A 22,524-nucleotide genomic window follows, 5' to 3' on the forward strand; every position below is an offset into this window, starting at 1 on the left:
ATCAATGTCACTAAGATTCTCTTCCCCCTCTATTCTCCCCATCCCCTTCTCTTTCAGTTCAATTAATTTATATTCACTTTGTTGAAATAAAACATTGTTGTCAAGACTGTTAATTCAAAGGTATTAACTGTGAATACAAATTCAATCAATGATGTTCTCCCTCCCTTCTCTCCCTCCCTCCTCCCCTCTCTCCCCCTCCCCCCCATCTCCCCCCCCCCTCTCTCCCCCTCCCCTCTCTCCCCTCTCTCCCCCTCCCCCCCCTCTCTCCCCCCCCTCTCCCCCTTCCCCCCCTCCCCTCTCTCCCCTCTCTCCCCCCTCTCCCCCCTCCCCCCCCCCCTCTCTCCCCCTCCCCCCCCCTCTCCCCCCCCCCCCTCTCTCCCCCTCCCCTCTCTCCCCTCTCTCCCCCCCTCCCCCCCCCCCCCCCCTCTCCCCCTTCCCCCCCTCCCCTCTCTCCCCCTTCCCCCCCTCTCCCCTTCCCCCCCTCCCCCTCCCCACTCTCCCCCCCCCTCTCCTTCCTCCCTCCCTCCCTCACAGTTGACCTGGACCGTCTGTATGATGACGTGAAGCGCTACAGCTGTACACCTCGGAACTACTCTGTCAACCTGAGGGAGGAGCTGAGGGCCACCAACGCCGTGTTCTTCCCACGATGCATACTGGTGCAGCGCTGTGGGGGGAACTGTGCCTGTGGGACAGACAACTGGAACGGCTGTACCTGCAGCCCGGCCAAGACCAGTGACAAACTACACGAGGTACACACACCATACCCTGTTATGTAGAATTAGGAATGGCTGTGGTACGGCTGTACCTGCAGCCGTTGCTGTACCTGTAGCTGTACCTGTAGCTGTACCTGCAGCTGTACCTGTAGCTGTACCTGCAGCTGTACCTGCAGCTGTACCTGCAGCTGTACCTGTAGCTGTACCTGCAGCTGTACCTGCAGCTGTACCTGCAGCTGTACCTGCAGCTGTGCCTGCAGCTGTACCTGTAGCTGTACCTGCAGCTGTACCTGCAGCTGTACCTGCAGCTGTACCTGTACCTGCAGTTGTACCTGCAGCTGTAGCTGTACCTGTAGCTGTACCTGCAGTTGTACCTGTACCTGTACCTGCAGCTGTACCTGTAGCTGTACCTGCAGCTGTAGCTGTACCTGCAGCTGTACCTGCAGCTGTACCTGTACCTGCAGCTGTACCTGTAGCTGTACCTGTAGCTGTACCTGCAGTTGTACCTGCAGCTGTAGCTGCAGCTGCAGCTGTACCTGTAACTGTACCTGTAGCTGTCCCTGCAGCTGTACCTGTAGCTGTACCTGCAGTTGTAACTGCAGATGTAGCTGTACCTGCAGCTGTACCTTCAGCTGTACCTGTACCTGCAGCTATACCTGCAGCTGTACCTGTAGCTGTACCTGTAGCTGTACCTGTAGCTGTAGCTGTACCTGCAGCTGTACCTGTAGCTGTACCTGCAGCTGTACCTGCAGCTGTACCTGCAGCTGTACCTGCAGCTGTACCTGTAGCTGTACCTGTAGCTGTCCCTGCAGCTGTACCTGTAGCTGTACCTGCAGTTGTAACTGCAGATGTAGCTGTACCTGCAGCTGTACCTGCAGCTGTACCTGTACCTGCAGCTGTACCTGTACCTGTACCTGCAGCTGTACCTGCAGCTGTACCTGTAGCTGTACCTGTAGCTGTACCTGCAGCTGTAGCTGCAGCTGTACCTGCAGTTGTACCTGCAGCTGTACCTGCAGCTGTACCTGTAGCCGTAGCTGCAGCTGTACCTGTAGCTGTACCTGCAGCTTTACCCGTAGCTGTACCTGCAGCTGTACCTGTACCTGCAGCTGTACCTGCAGCTGTACCTGCAGTTGTACCTGCAGCTGTACCTGCAGCTGTACCTGTAGCCGTAGCTGCAGCTGTACCTGTAGCTGTACCTGCAGCTTTACCCGTAGCTGTACCTGCAGCTGTACCTGTACCTGCAGCTGTACCTGCAGCTGTACCTGTAGCTGTACCTGTAGCTGTACCTGCAGCTGTACCTGTAGCTGTACCTGCAGCTGTAGCTGTACCTGCAGCTGTACCTGCAGTTGTACCTGCAGCTGTAGCTGTACCTGTAGCTGTACCTGCAGTTGTACCTGTAGCTCTACCTGCAGCTGTACCTGTAGCTGTACCTGCAGCTGTAGCTGTACCTGCAGCTGTACCTGTAGCTGTACCTGCAGCGGTAGCTGCAGCTGTAGCTGTACCTGCAGCTGTACCTGCAGCTGTACCTGTAGCTGTACATGCAGCTGTACCTGTAGCTGTACCTGCAGTTGTACCTGCAGCTGTAGCTGCACATGCAGCTGTACCTGTAGCTGTACCTGTAGCTGTACCTGCAGTTGTAACTGCAGATGTAGCTGTACCTGCAGCTGTACCTGCAGCTGTACCTGTACCTGTAGCTGTACCTGTACCTGTACCTGCAGCTGTACCTGCAGCTGTACCTGTAGCTGTACCTGTACCTGCAGCTGTACCTGTAGCTGTACCTGTAGCTGTACCTGCAGTTGTACCTGCAGTTGTACCTGCAGCTGTACCTGCAGCTATACCCGCAGCTATACCCGCAGCTGTACCTGTACCTGCAGCTGTACCCGTAGCTGTACCCGTAGCTGTACCTGCAGCTGTACCTGCAGTTGTACCTGCAGTTGTACCTGTAGCTGTACCTGCAGCTGTACCTGCAGTTGTACCTGTAGCTGTACCTGTAGCTGTACCTGCAGCTGTACCTGCAGCTGTACCTGCAGCTGTACCTGCTGTTGTACCTGCAGTTGTACCTGTAGCTGTACCTGTAGCTGTACCTGCAGCTGTACCTGTAGCTGTACCTGCAGCTGTACCTGTAGCTGTACCTGCATTTGTACCTGCAGCTGTAGCTGCAGCTGCAGCTGTACCTGTAACTGTACCTGTAGCTGTCCCTGCAGCTGTACCTGTAGCTGTACCTGCAGTTGTAACAGCAGATGTAGCTGTACCTGCAGCTGTACCTTCAGCTGTACCTGTACCTGTAGCTGTACCTGTACCTGTACCTGCAGCTGTACCTGCAGCTGTACCTGCAGCTGTGCCTGCAGCTGTACCTGTAGCTGTACCTGCAGTTGTACCTGTAGCTGTACCTGCAGCTGTAGCTGTACCTGTAGCTGTACCTGCAGTTGTACATGCAGCTGTAGCTGTACCTGTAGCTGTACCTGCAGTTGTACCTGTACCTGTACCTGCAGCTGTACCTGTAGCTGTACCTGCAGCTGTAGCTGTACCTGCAGCTGTACCTGCAGCTGTACCTGTACCTGCAGCTGTACCTGTAGCTGTACCTGCAGCTGTACCTGTAGCTGTACCTGCAGCTGTACCTGTAGCTGTACCTGCAGTTGTACCTGCAGCTGTAGCTGCAGCTGCAGCTGTACCTGTAACTGTACCTGTAGCTGTCCCTGCAGCTGTACCTGTAGCTGTACCTGCAGTTGTAACTGCAGATGTAGCTGTACCTGCAGCTGTACCTTCAGCTGTACCTGTACCTGCAGCTGTACCTGCAGCTGTACATGTAGCTGTACCTGTAGCTGTACCTGTAGCTGTAGCTGTACCTGCAGCTGTACCTGTAGCTGTACCTGCAGCTGTACCTGCAGCTGTACCTGTAGCTGTACCTGCAGCTGTACCTGCAGCTGTACCTGTAGCTGTACCTGTAGCTGTCCCTGCAGCTGTACCTGTAGCTGTACCTGCAGTTGTAACTGCAGATGTAGCTGTACCTGCAGCTGTACCTGCAGCTGTACCTGTACCTGCAGCTGTACCTGTACCTGTACCTGCAGCTGTACCTGCAGCTGTACCTGTAGCTGTACCTGTAGCTGTACCTGCAGCTGTAGCTGCAGCTGTACCTGCAGTTGTACCTGCAGCTGTACCTGCAGCTGTACCTGTAGCCGTAGCTGCAGCTGTACCTGTAGCTGTACCTGCAGCTTTACCCGTAGCTGTACCTGCAGCTGTACCTGCAGTTGTACCTGCAGCTGTACCTGCAGCTGTACCTGTAGCCGTAGCTGCAGCTGTACCTGTAGCTGTACCTGCAGCTTTACCCGTAGCTGTACCCGCAGCTGTACCTGTACCTGCAGCTGTACCTGCAGCTGTACCTGTAGCTGTACCTGTAGCTGTACCTGCAGCTGTACCTGTAGCTGTACCTGCAGCTGTAGCTGTACCTGCAGCTGTACCTGCAGTTGTACCTGCAGCTGTAGCTGTACCTGTAGCTGTACCTGCAGTTGTACCTGTAGCTCTACCTGCAGCTGTACCTGTAGCTGTACCTGCAGCTGTAGCTGTACCTGCAGCTGTACCTGTAGCTGTACCTGCAGCGGTAGCTGCAGCTGTAGCTGTACCTGCAGCTGTACCTGCAGCTGTACCTGTAGCTGTACCTGCAGCTGTACCTGTAGCTGTACCTGCAGTTGTACCTGCAGCTGTAGCGGCACCTGCAGCTGTACCTGTAGCTGTACCTGTAGCTGTACCTGCAGTTGTAACTGCAGATGTAGCTGTACCTGCAGCTGTACCTGCAGCTGTACCTGTACCTGGACCTGTACCTGCAGCTGTACCTGCAGCTGTACCTGTAGCTGTACCTGTACCTGCAGCTGTACCTGTAGCTGTACCTGTAGCTGTACCTGCAGTTGTACCTGCAGTTGTACCTGCAGCTGTACCTGCAGCTATACCCGCAGCTATACACGCAGCTGTACCTGTACCTGCAGCTGTACCTGTAGCTGTACCTGCAGCTGTACCTTTAGCTGTACCTGCAGCTGTACCTGCAGCTGTACCCGTAGCTGTACCCGTAGCTGTACCCGCAGCTGTACCTGCAGTTGTACCTGTAGCTGTACCTGCAGCTGTACCTGCAGTTGTACCTGTAGCTGTACCTGTAGCTGTACCTGCAGCTGTACCTGCAGCTGTACCCGTAGCTGTACCTGCAGCTGTACCTGCAGCTGTACCTGCTGTTGTACCTGCAGTTGTACCTGTAGCTGTACCTGTAGCTGTACCTGCAGCTGTACCTGTAGCTGTACCTGCAGTTGTACCTGCAGCTGTAGCTGCAGCTGCAGCTGTACCTGTAACTGTACCTGTAGCTGTCCCTGCAGCTGTACCTGTAGCTGTACCTGCAGTTGTAACTGCAGATGTAGCTGTACCTGCAGCTGTACCTTCAGCTGTACCTGTAGCTGTACCTGTACCTGTACCTGCAGCTGTACCTGCAGCTGTACTGTAGCTGTACCTGTAGCTGTACCTGTAGCTGTACCTGTAGCTGTACCTGCAGCTTTACCCGTAGCTGTACCTGCAGCTGTACCTGTACCTGCAGCTGTACCTGCAGCTGTACCTGTAGCTGTACCTGTAGCTGTACCTGCAGCTGTACCTGTAGCTGTACCTGCAGCTGTAGCTGTACCTGCAGCTGTACCTGCAGTTGTACCTGCAGCTGTAGCTGTACCTGTAGCTGTACCTGCAGTTGTACCTGTAGCTCTACCTGCAGCTGTACCTGTAGCTGTACCTGCAGCTGTAGCTGTACCTGCAGCTGTACCTGTAGCTGTACCTGCAGCGGTAGCTGCAGCTGTAGCTGTACCTGCAGCTGTACCTGCAGCTGTACCTGTAGCTGTACCTGCAGCTGTACCTGTAGCTGTACCTGCAGTTGTACCTGCAGCTGTAGCTGCACCTGCAGCTGTACCTGTAGCTGTACCTGTAGCTGTACCTGCAGTTGTAACTGCAGATGTAGCTGTACCTGCAGCTGTACCTGCAGCTGTACCTGTACCTGTACCTGTACCTGCAGCTGTACCTGCAGCTGTACCTGTAGCTTTACCTGTACCTGCAGCTGTACCTGTAGCTGTACCTGTAGCTGTACCTGCAGTTGTACCTGCAGTTGTACCTGCAGCTGTACCTGCAGCTATACCCGCAGCTATACACGCAGCTGTACCTGTACCTGCAGCTGTACCTGTAGCTGTACCTGCAGCTGTACCTGCAGCTGTACCTGCAGCTGTACCCGTAGCTGTACCCGTAGCTGTACCCGCAGCTGTACCTGCAGTTGTACCTGTAGCTGTACCTGCAGCTGTACCTGCAGTTGTACCTGTAGCTGTACCTGTAGCTGTACCTGCAGCTGTACCTGCAGCTGTACACGTAGCTGTACCTGCAGCTGTACCTGCAGCTGTACCTGCTGTTGTACCTGCAGTTGTACCTGTAGCTGTACCTGCAGCTGTAGCTGTACCTGCAGCTGTACCTGTAGCTGTACCTGCAGCGGTAGCTGCAGCTGTAGCTGTACCTGCAGCTGTACCTGCAGCTGTACCTGTAGCTGTACCTGCAGCTGTACCTGTAGCTGTACCTGAAGTTGTACCTGCAGCTGTAGCTGCACCTGCAGCTGTACCTGTAGCTGTACCTGTAGCTGTACCTGCAGTTGTAACTGCAGATGTAGCTGTACCTGCAGCTGTACCTGCAGCTGTACCTGTACCTGTACCTGTACTTGCAGCTGTACCTGCAGCTGTACCTGTAGCTGTACCTGTACCTGCAGCTGTACCTGTAGCTGTACCTGTAGCTGTACCTGCAGTTGTACCTGCAGTTGTACCTGCAGCTGTACCTGCAGCTATACCCGCAGCTATACACGCAGCTGTACCTGTACCTGCAGCTGTACCTGTAGCTGTACCTGCAGCTGTACCTGTAGCTGTACCTGCAGCTGTACCTGCAGCTGTACCCGTAGCTGTACCCGTAGCTGTACCCGCAGCTGTACCTGCAGTTGTACCTGTAGCTGTACCTGCAGCTGTACCTGCAGTTGTACCTGTAGCTGTACCTGTAGCTGTACCTGCAGCTGTACCTGCAGCTGTACACGTAGCTGTACCTGCAGCTGTACCTGCAGCTGTACCTGCTGTTGTACCTGCAGTTGTACCTGTAGCTGTACCTGTAGCTGTACCTGCAGCTGTACCTGCAGTTGTACCTGCAGCTGTAGCTGCAGCTGCAGCTGTACCTGTAACTGTACCTGTAGCTGTCCCTGCAGCTGTACCTGTAGCTGTACCTGCAGTTGTAACTGCAGATGTAGCTGTACCTGCAGCTGTACCTTCAGCTGTACCTGTAGCTGTACCTGCAGCTGTACACGTAGCTGTACCTGCAGCTGTACCTGCAGCTGTACCTGCTGTTGTACCTGCAGTTGTACCTGTAGCTGTACCTGCAGCTGTAGCTGTACCTGCAGCTGTACCTGTAGCTGTACCTGCAGCGGTAGCTGCAGCTGTAGCTGTACCTGCAGCTGTACCTGCAGCTGTACCTGTAGCTGTACCTGCAGCTGTACCTGTAGCTGTACCTGAAGTTGTACCTGCAGCTGTAGCTGCACCTGCAGCTGTACCTGTAGCTGTACCTGTAGCTGTACCTGCAGTTGTAACTGCAGATGTAGCTGTACCTGCAGCTGTACCTGCAGCTGTACCTGTACCTGTACCTGTACTTGCAGCTGTACCTGCAGCTGTACCTGTAGCTGTACCTGTACCTGCAGCTGTACCTGTAGCTGTACCTGTAGCTGTACCTGCAGTTGTACCTGCAGTTGTACCTGCAGCTGTACCTGCAGCTATACCCGCAGCTATACACGCAGCTGTACCTGTACCTGCAGCTGTACCTGTAGCTGTACCTGCAGCTGTACCTGTAGCTGTACCTGCAGCTGTACCTGCAGCTGTACCCGTAGCTGTACCCGTAACTGTACCCGCAGCTGTACCTGCAGTTGTACCTGTAGCTGTACCTGCAGCTGTACCTGCAGTTGTACCTGTAGCTGTACCTGTAGCTGTACCTGCAGCTGTACCTGCAGCTGTACACGTAGCTGTACCTGCAGCTGTACCTGCAGCTGTACCTGCTGTTGTACCTGCAGTTGTACCTGTAGCTGTACCTGTAGCTGTACCTGCAGCTGTACCTGCAGTTGTACCTGCAGCTGTAGCTGCAGCTGCAGCTGTACCTGTAACTGTACCTGTAGCTGTCCCTGCAGCTGTACCTGTAGCTGTACCTGCAGTTGTAACTGCAGATGTAGCTGTACCTGCAGCTGTACCTTCAGCTGTACCTGTAGCTGTACCTGTACCTGTACCTGCAGCTGTACCTGCAGCTGTACTGTAGCTGTACCTGTAGCTGTACCTGTAGCTGTACCTGCAGCTGTACCTGCAGCTGTACCTGTAGCTGTACCTGCAGCTGTACCTGTAGCTGTACCTGCAGTTGTAACTGCAGATGTAGCTGTACCTGCAGCTGTACCTGCAGCTGTACCTGTACCTGCAGCTGTACCTGTACCTGCAGCTGTACCTGCAGCTGTACCTGTAGCTGTACCTGTAGCTGTACCTGCAGCTGTAGCTGCAGCTGTACCTGCAGCTGTACCTGCAGTTGTACCTGCAGCTGTACCTGCAGCTGTACCTGTAGCCGTAGCTGCAGCTGTACCTGTAGCTCTACCTGCAGCTTTACCCGTAGCTGTACCTGCAGCTGTACCTGTACCTGCAGCTGTACCTGCAGCTGTACCTGCAGCTGTACCTGTAGCCGTAGCTGCAGCTGTACCTGTAGCTGTACCTGCAGCTTTACCCGTAGCTGTACCTGCAGCTGTACCTGTACCTGCAGCTGTACCTGTAGCTGTACCTGCAGCTGTACCTGTAGCTGTACCTGTAGCTGTACCTGCAGCTGTACCTGTAGCTGTACCTGCAGCTGTAGCTGTACCTGCAGCTGTACCTGCAGTTGTACCTGTAGCTGTAGCTGTACCTGTAGCTGTACCTGCAGTTGTACCTGTAGGTCTACCTGCAGCTGTACCTGTAGCTGTACCTTCAGCTGTACCTGTAGCTGTACCTGCAGCGGTAGGTGCAGCTGTAGCTGTATCTGCAGCTGTACCTGCAGCTGTACCTGTAGCTGTACCTGCAGCTGTACCTGTAGCTGTACCTGCAGTTGTACCTGCAGCTGTAGCTGCACCTGCAGCTGTACCTGTAGCTGTACCTGTAGCTGTACCTGCAGTTGTAACTGCAGATGTAGCTGTACCTGCAGCTGCAGCTGTACCTGCAGTTGTACCTGTAGCTCTACCTGCAGCTGTACCTGTAGCTGTACCTGCAGCTGTACCTGTAGCTGTACCTGCAGCGGCGGCTGCAGCTGTAGCTGCAGATGTAGCTGTACCTGCAGCTGTACCTGCAGCTGTACCTGTACCTGCAGCTGTACCTGTACCTGTACCAGCAGCTGTACCTGTAGCTGTACCTGTAGCTGTACCTGCAGCTGTAGCTGCAGCTGTACCTGCAGCTGTACCTGCAGTTGTACCTGCAGCTGTACCTGCAGCTGTACCTGTAGCCGTAGCTGCAGCTGTACCTGTAGCTGTACCTGCAGCTTTACCCGTAGCTGTACCTGCAGCTGTACCTGTACCTGCAGCTGTACCTGCAGCTGTACCTGCAGTTGTACCTGCAGCTGTACCTGCAGCTGTACCTGTAGCCGTAGCTGCAGCTGTACCTGTAGCTGTACCTGCAGCTTTACCCGTAGCTGTACCTGCAGCTGTACCTGTACCTGCAGTTGTACCTGTAGCTGTACCTGCAGCTTTACCCGTAGCTGTACCTGCAGCTGTACCTGTACCTGCAGCTGTACCTGCAGCTGTACCTGCAGTTGTACCTGCAGCTGTACCTGCAGCTGTACCTGTAGCTGTACCTGTAGCTGTACCTGCAGCTGTACCTGTAGCTGTACCTGCAGCGGTAGCTGCAGCTGTAGCTGTACCTGCAGCTGTACCTGCAGCTGTACCTGTAGCTGTACCTGCAGCTGTACCTGTAGCTGTACCTGCAGTTGTACCTGCAGCTGTAGCTGCACCTGCAGCTGTACCTGTAGCTGTACCTGTAGCTGTACCTGCAGTTGTAACTGCAGATGTAGCTGTACCTGCAGCTGCAGCTGTACCTGCAGTTGTACCTGTAGCTCTACCTGCAGCTGTACCTGTAGCTGTACCTGCAGCTGTAGCTGTACCTGCAGCTGTACCTGTAGCTTTACCTGCAGCGGCAGCTGCAGCTGTAGCTGTACCTGCAGCTGTACCTGCAGCTGTACCTGTAGCTGTACCTTCAGCTGTACCTGTAGCTGTACGTGCAGTTGGACCTGCAGCTGTAGCTGCACCTGCAGCTGTACCTGTAGCTGTACCTGTAGCTGTACCTGCAGTTGTAACTGCAGATGTAGCTGTACCTGCAGCTGTACCTGCAGCTGTACCTGTAGCTGTACCTGTACCTGTACCTGCAGCTGTACCTGCAGCTGTACCTGTAGCTGTACCTGAACCTGCAGCTGTACCTGTAGCTGTACCTGTAGCTGTACCTGAACCTGCAGCTGTACCTGTAGCTGTACCTGCAGCTGTACCTGCAATTGTACCTGTAGCTGTACCTGTAGCTGTACCTGTAGCTGTACCTGCAGCTGTACCTGCAGCTGTACCCGTAGCTGTACCCGCAGCTGTACCTGCAGCTGTACCTGCAGTTGTACCTGCAGTTGTACCTGTAGCTGTACCTGTAGCTGTACCTGCAGCTGTAGCTGTACCTGCAGCTGTACCTGTAGCTGTACCTGCAGCGGTAGCTGCAGCTGTAGCTGTACCTGCAGCTGTACCTGCAGCTGTACCTGTAGCTGTACCTGCAGCTGTACCTGTAGCTGTACCTGCAGTTGGACCTGCAGCTGTAGCTGCACCTGCAGCTGTACCTGTAGCTGTACCTGTAGCTGTACCTGCAGTTGTAACTGCAGATGTAGCTGTACCTGCAGCTGTACCTGCAGCTGTACCTGTAGCTGTACCTGTACCTGTACCTGCAGCTGTACCTGCAGCTGTACCTGTAGCTGTACCTGAACCTGCAGCTGTACCTGTAGCTGTACCTGTAGCTGTACCTGAACCTGCAGCTGTACCTGTAGCTGTACCTGTAGCTGTACCTGCAGTTGTACCTGCAGCTGTACCCACAGCTATACCCGCAGCTGTACCCGCAGCTGTACCTGTAGCTGTACCTGCAGCTGTACCTGTAGCTGTACCTGTAGCTGTACCTGCAGCTGTACCTGCAGCTGTACCCGTAGCTGTACCCGTAGCTGTACCTGCAGCTGTACCTGCAGTTGTACCTGCAGTTGTACCTGCAGCTGTACCTGCAGCTGTACCTGCAGTTGTACCTGTAGCTGTACCTGTAGCTGTACCTGTAGCTGTACCTGCAGCTGTACCTGCAGCTGTACCCGTAGCTGTACCTGCAGCTGTACCTGCAGCTGTACCTGCAGTTGTACCTGTAGCTGTACCTGCAGCTGTACATGCAGCTGTACCTGTAGCTGTACCTGCAGCTGTACCTGTAGCTGTACCTGCAGCTGTACCTGTAGCTGTACCTGCAGCTGTACCTGTAGCTGTACCTGCAGCTGTACCTGTAGCTGTACCTGCAGTTGTACCTGCAGCTGTAGCTGTACCTGCAGCTGTACCTTCAGCTGTACCTGTAGCTGTACCTGTACCTGCAGCTGTACCTGCAGCTGTACCTGTAGCTGTACCTGTAGCTGTACCTGTAGCTGTAGCTGTACCTGCAGCTGTACCTGTAGCTGTACCTGCAGCTGTACCTGTAGCTGTACCTGCAGCTGTACCTGCAGCTGTACCTGTAGCTGTACCTGTAGCTGTCCCTGCAGCTGTACCTGTAGCTGTACCTGCAGTTGTAACTGCAGATGTAGCTGTACCTGCAGCTGTACCTGCAGCTGTACCTGTACCTGCAGCTGTACCTGTACCTGTACTTGCAGCTGTACCTGCAGCTGTACCTGTAGCTGTACCTGTAGCTGTACCTGCAGCTGTAGCTGCAGCTGTACCTGCAGCTGTACCTGCAGTTGTACCTGCAGCTCTACCTGCAGCTGTACCTGTAGCCGTAGCTGCAGCTGTACCTGTAGCTGTACCTGCAGGTTTACCCGTAGCTGTACCTGCAGCTGTACCTGTACCTGCAGCTGTACCTGCAGCTGTACCTGCAGTTGTACCTGCAGCTGTACCTGCAGCTGTACCTGTAGCCGGAGCTGCAGCTGTACCTGTAGCTGTACCTGCAGCTTTACCCGTAGCTGTACCTGCAGCTGTACCTGTACCTGCAGCTGTACCTGAAGCTGTACCTGCAGCTGTACCTGTACCTGTACCTGTAGCTGTACCTGCAGCTGTACCTGTAGCTGTACCTGCAGCTGTAGCTGTACCTGCAGCTGTACCTGCAGTTGTACCTGCAGCTGTAGCTGTACCTGTAGCTGTACCTGCAGTTGTACCTGTAGCTCTACCTGCAGCTGTACCTGTAGCTGTACCTGCAGCTGTAGCTGTACCTGCAGCTGTACCTGTAGCTGTACCTGCAGCGGTAGCTGCAGCTGTAGCTGTACCTGCAGCTGTACCTGCAGCTGTACCTGTAGCTGTACCTGTAGCTGTACCTGCAGTTGTACCTGCAGCTGTAGCTGCACCTGCAGCTGTACCTGTAGCTGTACCTGTAGCTGTACCTGCAGTTGTAACTGCAGATGTAGCTGTACCTGCAGCTGTACCTGCAGCTGTACCTGTACCTGTAGCTGTACCTGTACCTGCAGCTGTACCTGCAGCTGTACCTGTAGCTGTACCTGTAGCTGTACCTGCAGTTGTACCTGCAGCTGTACCTGCAGCTATACCCGCAGCTATAACCCCAGCTGTACCTGTACCTGCAGCTGTACCTGTAGCTGTACCTGCAGCTGTACCTGTAGCTGTACCTGTAGCTGTACCTGCAGCTGTACCCGTAGCTGTACCCGTAGCTGTACCTGCAGCTGTACCTGCAGTTGTACCTGCAGTTGTACCTGTAGCTGTACCTGCAGCTGTACCTGCAGTTGTACCTGTAGCTGTACCTGTAGCTGTACCTGCAGCTGTACCTGCAGCTGTACCCGTAGCTGTACCTGCAGCTGTACCTGCAGCTGTACCTGCAGTTGTACCTGCAGTTGTACCTGTAGCTGTACCTGTAGCTGTACCTGCAGCTGTACCTGTAGCTGTACCTGCAGCTGTACCTGTAGCTGTACCTGCAGCTGTACCTGTAGCTGTACCTGCAGTTGTACCTGCAGCTGTAGCTGCAGCTGCAGCTGTACCTTTAACTGTACCTGTAGCTGTCCCTGCAGCTGTACCTGTAGCTGTACCTGCAGTTGTAACTGCAGATGTAGCTGTACCTGCAGCTGTACCTTCAGCTGTACCTGTACCTGTACCTGTACCTGCAGCTGTACCTGCAGCTGTACCTGTAGCTGTACCTGTAGCTGTAGCTGTAGCTGTACCTGTAGCTGTACCTGTAGCTGTACCTGCAGCTGTACCTGCAGCTGTACCTGTAGCTGTCCCTGCAGCTGTACCTGTAGCTGTACCTGCAGTTGTAACTGCAGATGTAGCTGTACCTGCAGCTGTACCTGCAGCTGTACCTGTACCTGCAGCTGTACCTGTACCTGTACCTGCAGCTGTACCTGCAGCTGTACCTGTAGCTGTACCTGTAGCTGTACCTGCAGCTGCAGCTGTACCTGTAACTGTACCTGTAGCTGTCCCTGCAGCTGTACCTGTAGCTGTACCTGCAGTTGTAACTGCAGATGTAGCTGTACCTGCAGCTGTACCTTCAGCTGTACCTGTACCTGTACCTGTACCTGTACCTGCAGCTGTACCTGCAGCTGTACCTGTAGCTGTACCTGTAGCTGTACCTGTAGCTGTAGCTGTACCTGTAGCTGTACCTGTAGCTGTACCTGCAGCTGTACCTGCAGCTGTACCTGTAGCTGTACCTGTAGCTGTCCCTGCAGCTGTACCTGTAGCTGTACCTGCAGTTGTAACTGCAGATGTAGCTGTACCTGCAGCTGTACCTGCAGCTGTACCTGTACCTGCAGCTGTACCTGTACCTGTACCTGCAGCTGTACCTGCAGCTGTACCTGTAGCTGTACCTGTAGCTGTACCTGCAGCTGTAGCTGCAGCTGTACCTGCAGCTGTACCTGCAGTTGTACCTGCAGCTGTACCTGCAGCTGTACCTGTAGCAGTAGCTGCAGCTGTACCTGTAGCTGTACCTGCAGCTGTAGCTGTACCTGCAGCTGTACCTGTAGCTGTACCTGCAGCGGTAGCTGCAGCTGTAGCTGTACCTGCAGCTGTACCTGCAGCTGTACCTGTAGCTGTACCTGCAGCTGTACCTGTAGCTGTACCTGCAGTTGTACCTGCAGCTGTAGCTGCAGTTGTAACTGCAGATGTAGCTGTACCTGCAGCTGTACCTGCAGCTGTACCTGTACCTGTAGCTGTACCTGTACCTGCAGCTGTACCTGCAGCTGTACCTGTAGCTGTACCTGTAGCTGTACCTGCAGCTGTACCTGCAGCTGTACCCGTAGCTGTACCCGTAGCTGTACCTGCAGCTGTACCTGCAGTTGTACCTGCAGTTGTACCTGTAGCTGTACCTGCAGCTGTACCTGCAGTTGTACCTGTAGCTGTACCTGTAGCTGTACCTGCAGCTGTACCTGCAGCTGTACCCGTAGCTGTACCCGCAGCTGTACCTGCAGCTGTACCTGCAGTTGTACCTGCAGTGGTACCTGTAGCTGTACCTGTAGCTGTACCTGCAGCTGTACCTGTAGCTGTACCTGCAGCTGTACCTGTAGCTGTACCTGCAGCTGTACCTGTAGCTGTACCTGCAGTTGTACCTGCAGCTGTAGCTGCAGCTGCAGCTGTACCTTTAACTGTACCTGTAGCTGTCCCTGCAGCTGTACCTGTAGCTGTACCTGCAGTTGTAACTGCAGATGTAGCTGTACCTGCAGCTGTACCTTCAGCTGTACCTGTACCTGTACCTGTACCTGCAGCTGTACCTGCAGCTGTACCTGTAGCTGTACCTGTAGCTGTACCTGTAGCTGTAGCTGTACCTGTAGCTGTACCTGTAGCTGTACCTGCAGCTGTACCTGCAGCTGTACCTGTAGCTGTCCCTGCAGCTGTACCTGTAGCTGTACCTGCAGTTGTAACTGCAGATGTAGCTGTACCTGCAGCTGTACCTGCAGCTGTACCTGTACCTGCAGCTGTACCTGTACCTGTACCTGCAGCTGTACCTGCAGCTGTACCTGTAGCTGTACCTGTAGCTGTACCTGCAGCTGCAGCTGTACCTGTAACTGTACCTGTAGCTGTCCCTGCAGCTGTACCTGTAGCTGTACCTGCAGTTGTAACTGCAGATGTAGCTGTACCTGCAGCTGTACCTTCAGCTGTACCTGTACCTGTACCTGTACCTGTACCTGCAGCTGTACCCGTAGCTGTACCTGCAGCTGTACCTGCAGCTGTACCTGCAGTTGTACCTGTAGCTGTACCTGCAGCTGTACCTGCAGCTGTACCTGTAGCTGTACCTGTAGCTGTACCTGTAGCTGTACCTGCAGCTGTACCTGCAGCTGTACCCGTAGCTGTACCTGTAGCTGTACCTGCAGCTGTACCTGCAGTTGTACCTGCAGTTGTACCTGTAGCTGTACATGTAGCTGTATCTGCAGCTGTACCTGTAGCTGTACCTGCAGCTGTACCTGTAGCTGTACCTGCAGCTGTACCTGTAGCTGTACCTGCAGCTGTACCTGCAGCTGTAGCTGCAGCTGTACCTGTAACTGTACCTGTAGCTGTCCCTGCAGCTGTACCTGTAGCTGTACCTGCAGTTGTAACTGCAGATGTAGCTGTACCTGCAGCTGTACCTTCAGCTGTACCTGTACCTGTAGCTGTACCTGTACCTGTACCTGCAGCTGTACCTGCAGCTGTACCTGTAGCTGTACCTGTAGCTGTACCTGTAGCTGTAGCTGTACCTGTAGCTGTACCTGCAGCTGTACCTGTAGCTGCACCTGCAGCTGTACCTGCAGCTGTACCTGTAGCTGTACCTGTAGCTGTCCCTGCAGCTGTACCTGTAGCTGTACCTGCAGTTGTAACTGCAGATGTAGCTGTACCTGCAGCTATACCTGCAACTGTACCTGTACCTGTACCTGCAGCTGTACCTGCAGCTGTACCTGTAGCTGTACCTGTAGCTGTACCTGCAGCTGTAGCTGCAGCTGTACCTGCAGCTGTACCTGCAGTTGTACCTGCAGCTGTACCTGCAGCTGTACCTGTAGCCGTAGCTGCAGCTGTACCTGTAGCTGTACCTGCAGCTGTAGCTGTACCTGCAGCTGTACCTGTAGCTGTACCTGCAGCGGTAGCTGCAGCTGTAGCTGTACCTGCAGCTGTACCTGCAGCTGTACCTGTAGCTGTACCTGCAGCTGTACCTGTAGCTGTACCTGCAGTTGTACCTGCAGCTGTAGCTGCATTTCTAACTGCAGATGTAGCTGTACCTGCAGCTGTACCTGCAGCTGTACCTGTACCTGTAGCTGTACCTGTACCTGTACCTGCAGCTGTACCTTTACCTGCAGCTGTACCTGTAGCTGTACCTGTAGCTGTACCTGCAGTTGTACCTGCAGCTGTACCTGCAGCTATACCCGCAGCTATACCCGCAGCTGTACCTGTACCTGCAGCTGTACCTGTAGCTGTACCTGCAGCTGTACCTGTAGCTGTACCTGTAGCTGTACCTGCAGCTGTACCTGCAGCTGTACCCGTAGCTGTACCCGTAGCTGTAACTGCAGCTATACCTGCAGTTGTACCTGTAGTTGTACCTGTAGCTGTACCTGCAGTTGTACCTGTAGCTGTACCTGTAGCTGTACCTGTAGCTGTACCTGCAGCTGTATCTGCAGCTGTACCCGTAGCTGTACCTGCAGCTGTACCTGCACCTGTACCTGCAGTTGTACCTGCAGTTGTACCTGTAGCTGTACCTGTAGCTGTACCTGCAGCTGTACCTGCAGTTGTACCTGCAGTTGTACCTGTAGCTGTACCTGCAGTTGTACCTGCAGCTGTACCTGCAGTTGTACCTGTAGCTGTACCCGCAGCTGTACCTGTAGCTGTACCTGCAGCTGTACCTGCAGTTGTACCTGCAGTTGTACCTGTACCTGTACCCGCAGCTGTACCTGTAGCTGTACCTGCAGCTGTACCTGTTGCTGTACCTGCAGCTGTACCTGCAGTTCTACCTGTAGCTGTACCCGCAGCTGTACCTGTAGCTGTACCTGTAGCTGTACCTTCAACTGTACAGACACACTACACACTGTACAGACACACTCTTCACACTGCACAGACACACTCTACACACTGCACAGACACACTCTACACACTTCACAGACACACTCTACACACTGCACAGACACACTCTACACACTGCACAGACACACTGCACAGACACACTCTACACACTGTACAGACACACTCTACACACTGTACAGACACTCTGTACAGACACACTGTACAGACACACACTACACACTGTACAGACACACACTACACACTGTACAGACACACGACACACTGTACAGACACACACTACACACTGTACAGACACACTACACACTGTACAGACACACTCTACACACTGTACAGACACACTGTACAGACACACACTACACACTGTACAGACACACTCTACACACTGCACAGACACACTCTACACACTGTACAGACACTCTGTACAGACACACTGTACAGACACACACTACGCACTGTACAGACAGACACTACACACTGTACAGACACACTACACACTGTACAGACACACACTACACACTGTACAGACACACTACACACTGTACAGACACACTACACACTGTACAGCCACACTGTACAGACACACTACACACTGTACAGACACACTCTACACACTGTACAGACACACTGTACAGACACACTCTACACACTGCACAGACACACTCTACACACTGCACAGACACACTCTACACACTGTACAGACACTCTGTACAGACACACTGTACAGACACACACTACGCACTGTACAGACAGACACTACACACTGTACAGACACACTACACACTGTACAGACACACACTACACACTGTACAGACACACTACACACTGTACAGACACACTACACACTGTACAGCCACACTGTACAGACACACTACACACTGTACAGACACACACTACACACTGTACAGACACACTACCCACTGTACAGACACACTCGTACAGACACACTCTACACACTGCACAGACACACTCTACACACTGTACAGACACACTACACACTGTACAGACACACTCGTACAGACACACTCTACACACTGCACAGACACACTCTACACACTGTACAGACACACTACACACTGTACAGACACACTCTACACACTGTACAGACACACTGCACAGACACACACTACACACTCGTACAGACACACTCTACACACTGCACAGACACACTCTACACACTGTACAGACACACTACACACTGTACAGACACACACTACACACTGTACAGACACACACTACACACTGTACAGACACACTACACACTGTACAGCCACACTGTACAGACACACTCTACACACTGTACAGACACACTACACACTGTACAGACACACACATCACACTGTACAGACACACTACACACTGTACAGACACACACTACACACTGTACAATCACACTACACACTGTACAGACACACTGTACAGACACACTACACACTGTACAGACACACTCTACACACTGTACAGACACACTGTACAGACACACACTACACACTGTACAGACACACTCTACACACTGCACAGACACACTCTACACACTGTACAGACACTCTGTACAGACACACTGTACAGACACACACTACACACTGTACAGACACACTCTACACACTGTACAGACACACTCTACACACTCATACAGACACACACTACACACTGTACAGACACACACTACACACTGTACAGACACACTACACACTGTACAGACACACTCGTACAGACACACTCTACACACTGCACAGACACACACTACACACTGTACAGACACACTACACACTGTACAGACACACACTACACACTGTACAGTCACACTTCACTCTGTACAGCCACACTGTACAGACACACTACACACTGTACAGACACACTCGTACAGACACACTCTACACACTGCACAGACACACTCTACACACTGTACAGACACACTACACACTGTACAGACACACTCTACACACTGTACAGACACACTGCACAGACACACACTACACACTCGTACAGACACACTCTACACACTGCACAGACACACTCTACACACTGTACAGACACACTACACACTGTACAGACACACACTACACACTGTACAGACACACACTACACACTGTACAGACACACTACACACTGTACAGCCACACTGTACAGACACACTCTACACACTGTACAGACACACTGTACAGACACACACTACACACTCTACAGACACATTCTACACACTGCACAGACACACTCTACACTCTGTACAGACACACTGTACAGAAACACACTACACACTGTACAGACACACTACACACTGTACAGACACACACATCACACTGTACAGACACACTACACACTGTACAGACACACACTACACACTGTACAATCACACTACACACTGTACAGACACACTGTACAGACACACTACACACTGTACAGACACACTCTACACACTGTACAGACACACTGTACAGACACACACTACACACTGTACAGACACACTCTACACACTGCACAGACACACTCTACACACTGTACAGACACTCTGTACAGACACACTGTACAGACACACACTACGCACTGTAGAGACACACACTACACACTGTACAGACACACACTACACACTGTACAGACACACTACACACTGTACAGACACACACTACACACTGTACAGTCACACTTCACTCTGTACAGCCACACTGTACAGACACACTACACACTGTACAGACACACTCTACACACTGTACAGACACACTCTACACACTGTACAGACACACTCTACACACTGTACAGACACACTGTACAGACACACTCTACACACTGCACAGACACACTCTACACACTGTACAGACACACTCTACACACTCGTACAGACACACTACACACTGTACAGACACACACTACACACTGTACAGACACACTACCCACTGTACAGACACACGTACAGACACACTCTACACACTGCACAGACACACTCTACACACTGTACAGACACACTACACACTGTACAGACACACTCGTACAGACACACACTACACACTGTACAGACACACTCTACACACTGTACAGACACACTACACACTGTACAGACACACTCTACACACTGTACAGACACACTGCACAGACACACACTACACACTGTACAGACACACTCTGCACACTGTACAGACACACTTGTACAGACACACTCTACACACTGTACAGACACACTGTACAGACACACTGTACAGACACACACTACACACTGTACAGACACACACTACACACTGTACAGACACACTCTACACACTGTATAGACACACTCTACACACTGTACAGACACACTGTACAGACACACTACACACTGTACAGACACACACTACACACTGTACAGACACACTCTACACACTGTACAGACACACTGTACAGACACACTACACACTGTACAGACACACTCTACACACTGCACAGACACACACTACACACTGCACAGACACACTACACACTGTACAGACACACTCTACACACTGTACAGACACACTGTACATACACACTACACACTGTACAGACACACTACACACTGTACAGACACACTCTACACACACTACACAGACACACTCTACACACTGTACAGACACACTCTACACACTGTACAGACACACTCTACACACACTACACAGACACACTCTACACACTGTACAGACACACTCAACACACTGTACAGACACACTGTACAGACACACTGTACAGACACACTCTACACACTGCACAGACACACTACACACTGTACAGACACACTCTACACACTGTACAGACACACTGTACAGACACACTGTACAGACAGACTGTACACACTGTACAGACACACTGTACACACTGTACAGCCACACTGTACAGACACACTACACACTGTACAGACACACTCTACACACTGTACAGACACACTGTACAGACACACTCTACACACACACTGTACAGACACACTCTACACACTGCACAGACACACTCTACACACTGTACAGACACACTCTACACACTCATACAGACACACACTACACACTGTACAGACACACACTACACACTGTACAGACACACTACACACTGTACAGACACACTCGTACAGACACACTCTACACACTGCACAGACACACTCTACACACTGTACAGACACACTACACACTGTACAGACACACTCGTACAGACACACACTATACACTGTACAGACACACTCTACACACTGCACAGACACACTACACACTGTACAGACACACTCTACACACTGTACAGACACACTGCACAGACACACACTACACACTGTACAGACACACTCTACACACTGTACATACACACTAGTACAGACACACTCTACACACTGTACAGACACACTGTACAGACACACTGTACAGACACACTCTATACACTGTACAGACACACACTACACACTGTACAGACACACTACACACTGTACAGACACACACTACACACTGTACAGACACACACTACACACTGTACAGACACACACTACACACTGTACAGACACACTACACACTGTACAGCCACACTGTACAGACACACTCTACACACTGTACAGACACACTGTACAGACACACACTAGACACTCTACAGACACACTCTACACACTGCACAGACACACTCTACACTCTGTACAGACACACTGTACAGACACACACTACACACTGTACATACACACACTACACACTGTACAGACACACTCTACACACTGCACAGACACACTCTACACACTGTACAGACACACTGTACAGACACACACTACGCACTGTACAGACACACACTACACACTGTACAGACACACTACACACTGTACAGACACACACTACACACTGTACAGACACACTACACACTGTACAGACACACACTACACACTGTACAGCCACACTGTACAGACACACTACACACTGTACAGACACACTCTACACACTGTACAGACAAACTCTACACACTGTACAGACACACTGTACAGACACACTGTACAGACACACTCTACACACTGCACAGACACACTCTACACACTGTACAGACACACTCTACACACTTTTACAGACACACTACACACTGTACAGACACACTACACACTGTACAGACACACTACCCACTGTACAGACACACTCGTACAGACACACTCTACACACTGCACAGACACACTCTACACACTGTACAGACACACTACACACTGTACAGACACACTCTACACACTGTACAGACACACTGTACAGACACACACTACACACTCTACAGACACACTCTACACACTGCACAGACACACTCTACACTCTGTACAGACACACTGTACAGACACACACTACACACTGTACATACACACACTACACACTGTACAGCCACACTCTACACACTGCACAGACACACTCTACACACTGTACAGACACACTGTACAGACACACTCTACGCACTGTACAGACACACACTACACACTGTACAGACACACTACACACTGTACAGACACACACTACACACTGTACAGACACACTACACACTGTACAGACACACACTACACACTGTACAGACACACACTACACACTGTACAGCCACACTGTACAGACACACTAC

The 22,524-nt window shown here is 52.3% G+C and overlaps 1 protein-coding gene across 1 annotated transcript in view; it reads left to right on the plus strand.

Annotated features, from left to right (window-relative positions):
• Positions 1-22,524, plus strand: part of LOC106613208 (platelet derived growth factor d) — a 112,572-nt gene that overhangs the window by 84,750 nt on the left and 5,298 nt on the right. The window contains exon 6 of the mRNA XM_045724775.2: positions 535-749. Within this exon, the coding sequence (XP_045580731.1) occupies positions 535-749 (215 nt within the window). The remainder of the gene's footprint in view (positions 1-534; positions 750-22,524) is intronic.

The sequence above is a fragment of the Salmo salar genome, chromosome 09 (assembly GCF_965601325.2).
Source record: "Salmo salar chromosome 09, fSalSal1, whole genome shotgun sequence".
Lineage (NCBI taxonomy): Eukaryota > Metazoa > Chordata > Actinopteri > Salmoniformes > Salmonidae > Salmo > Salmo salar.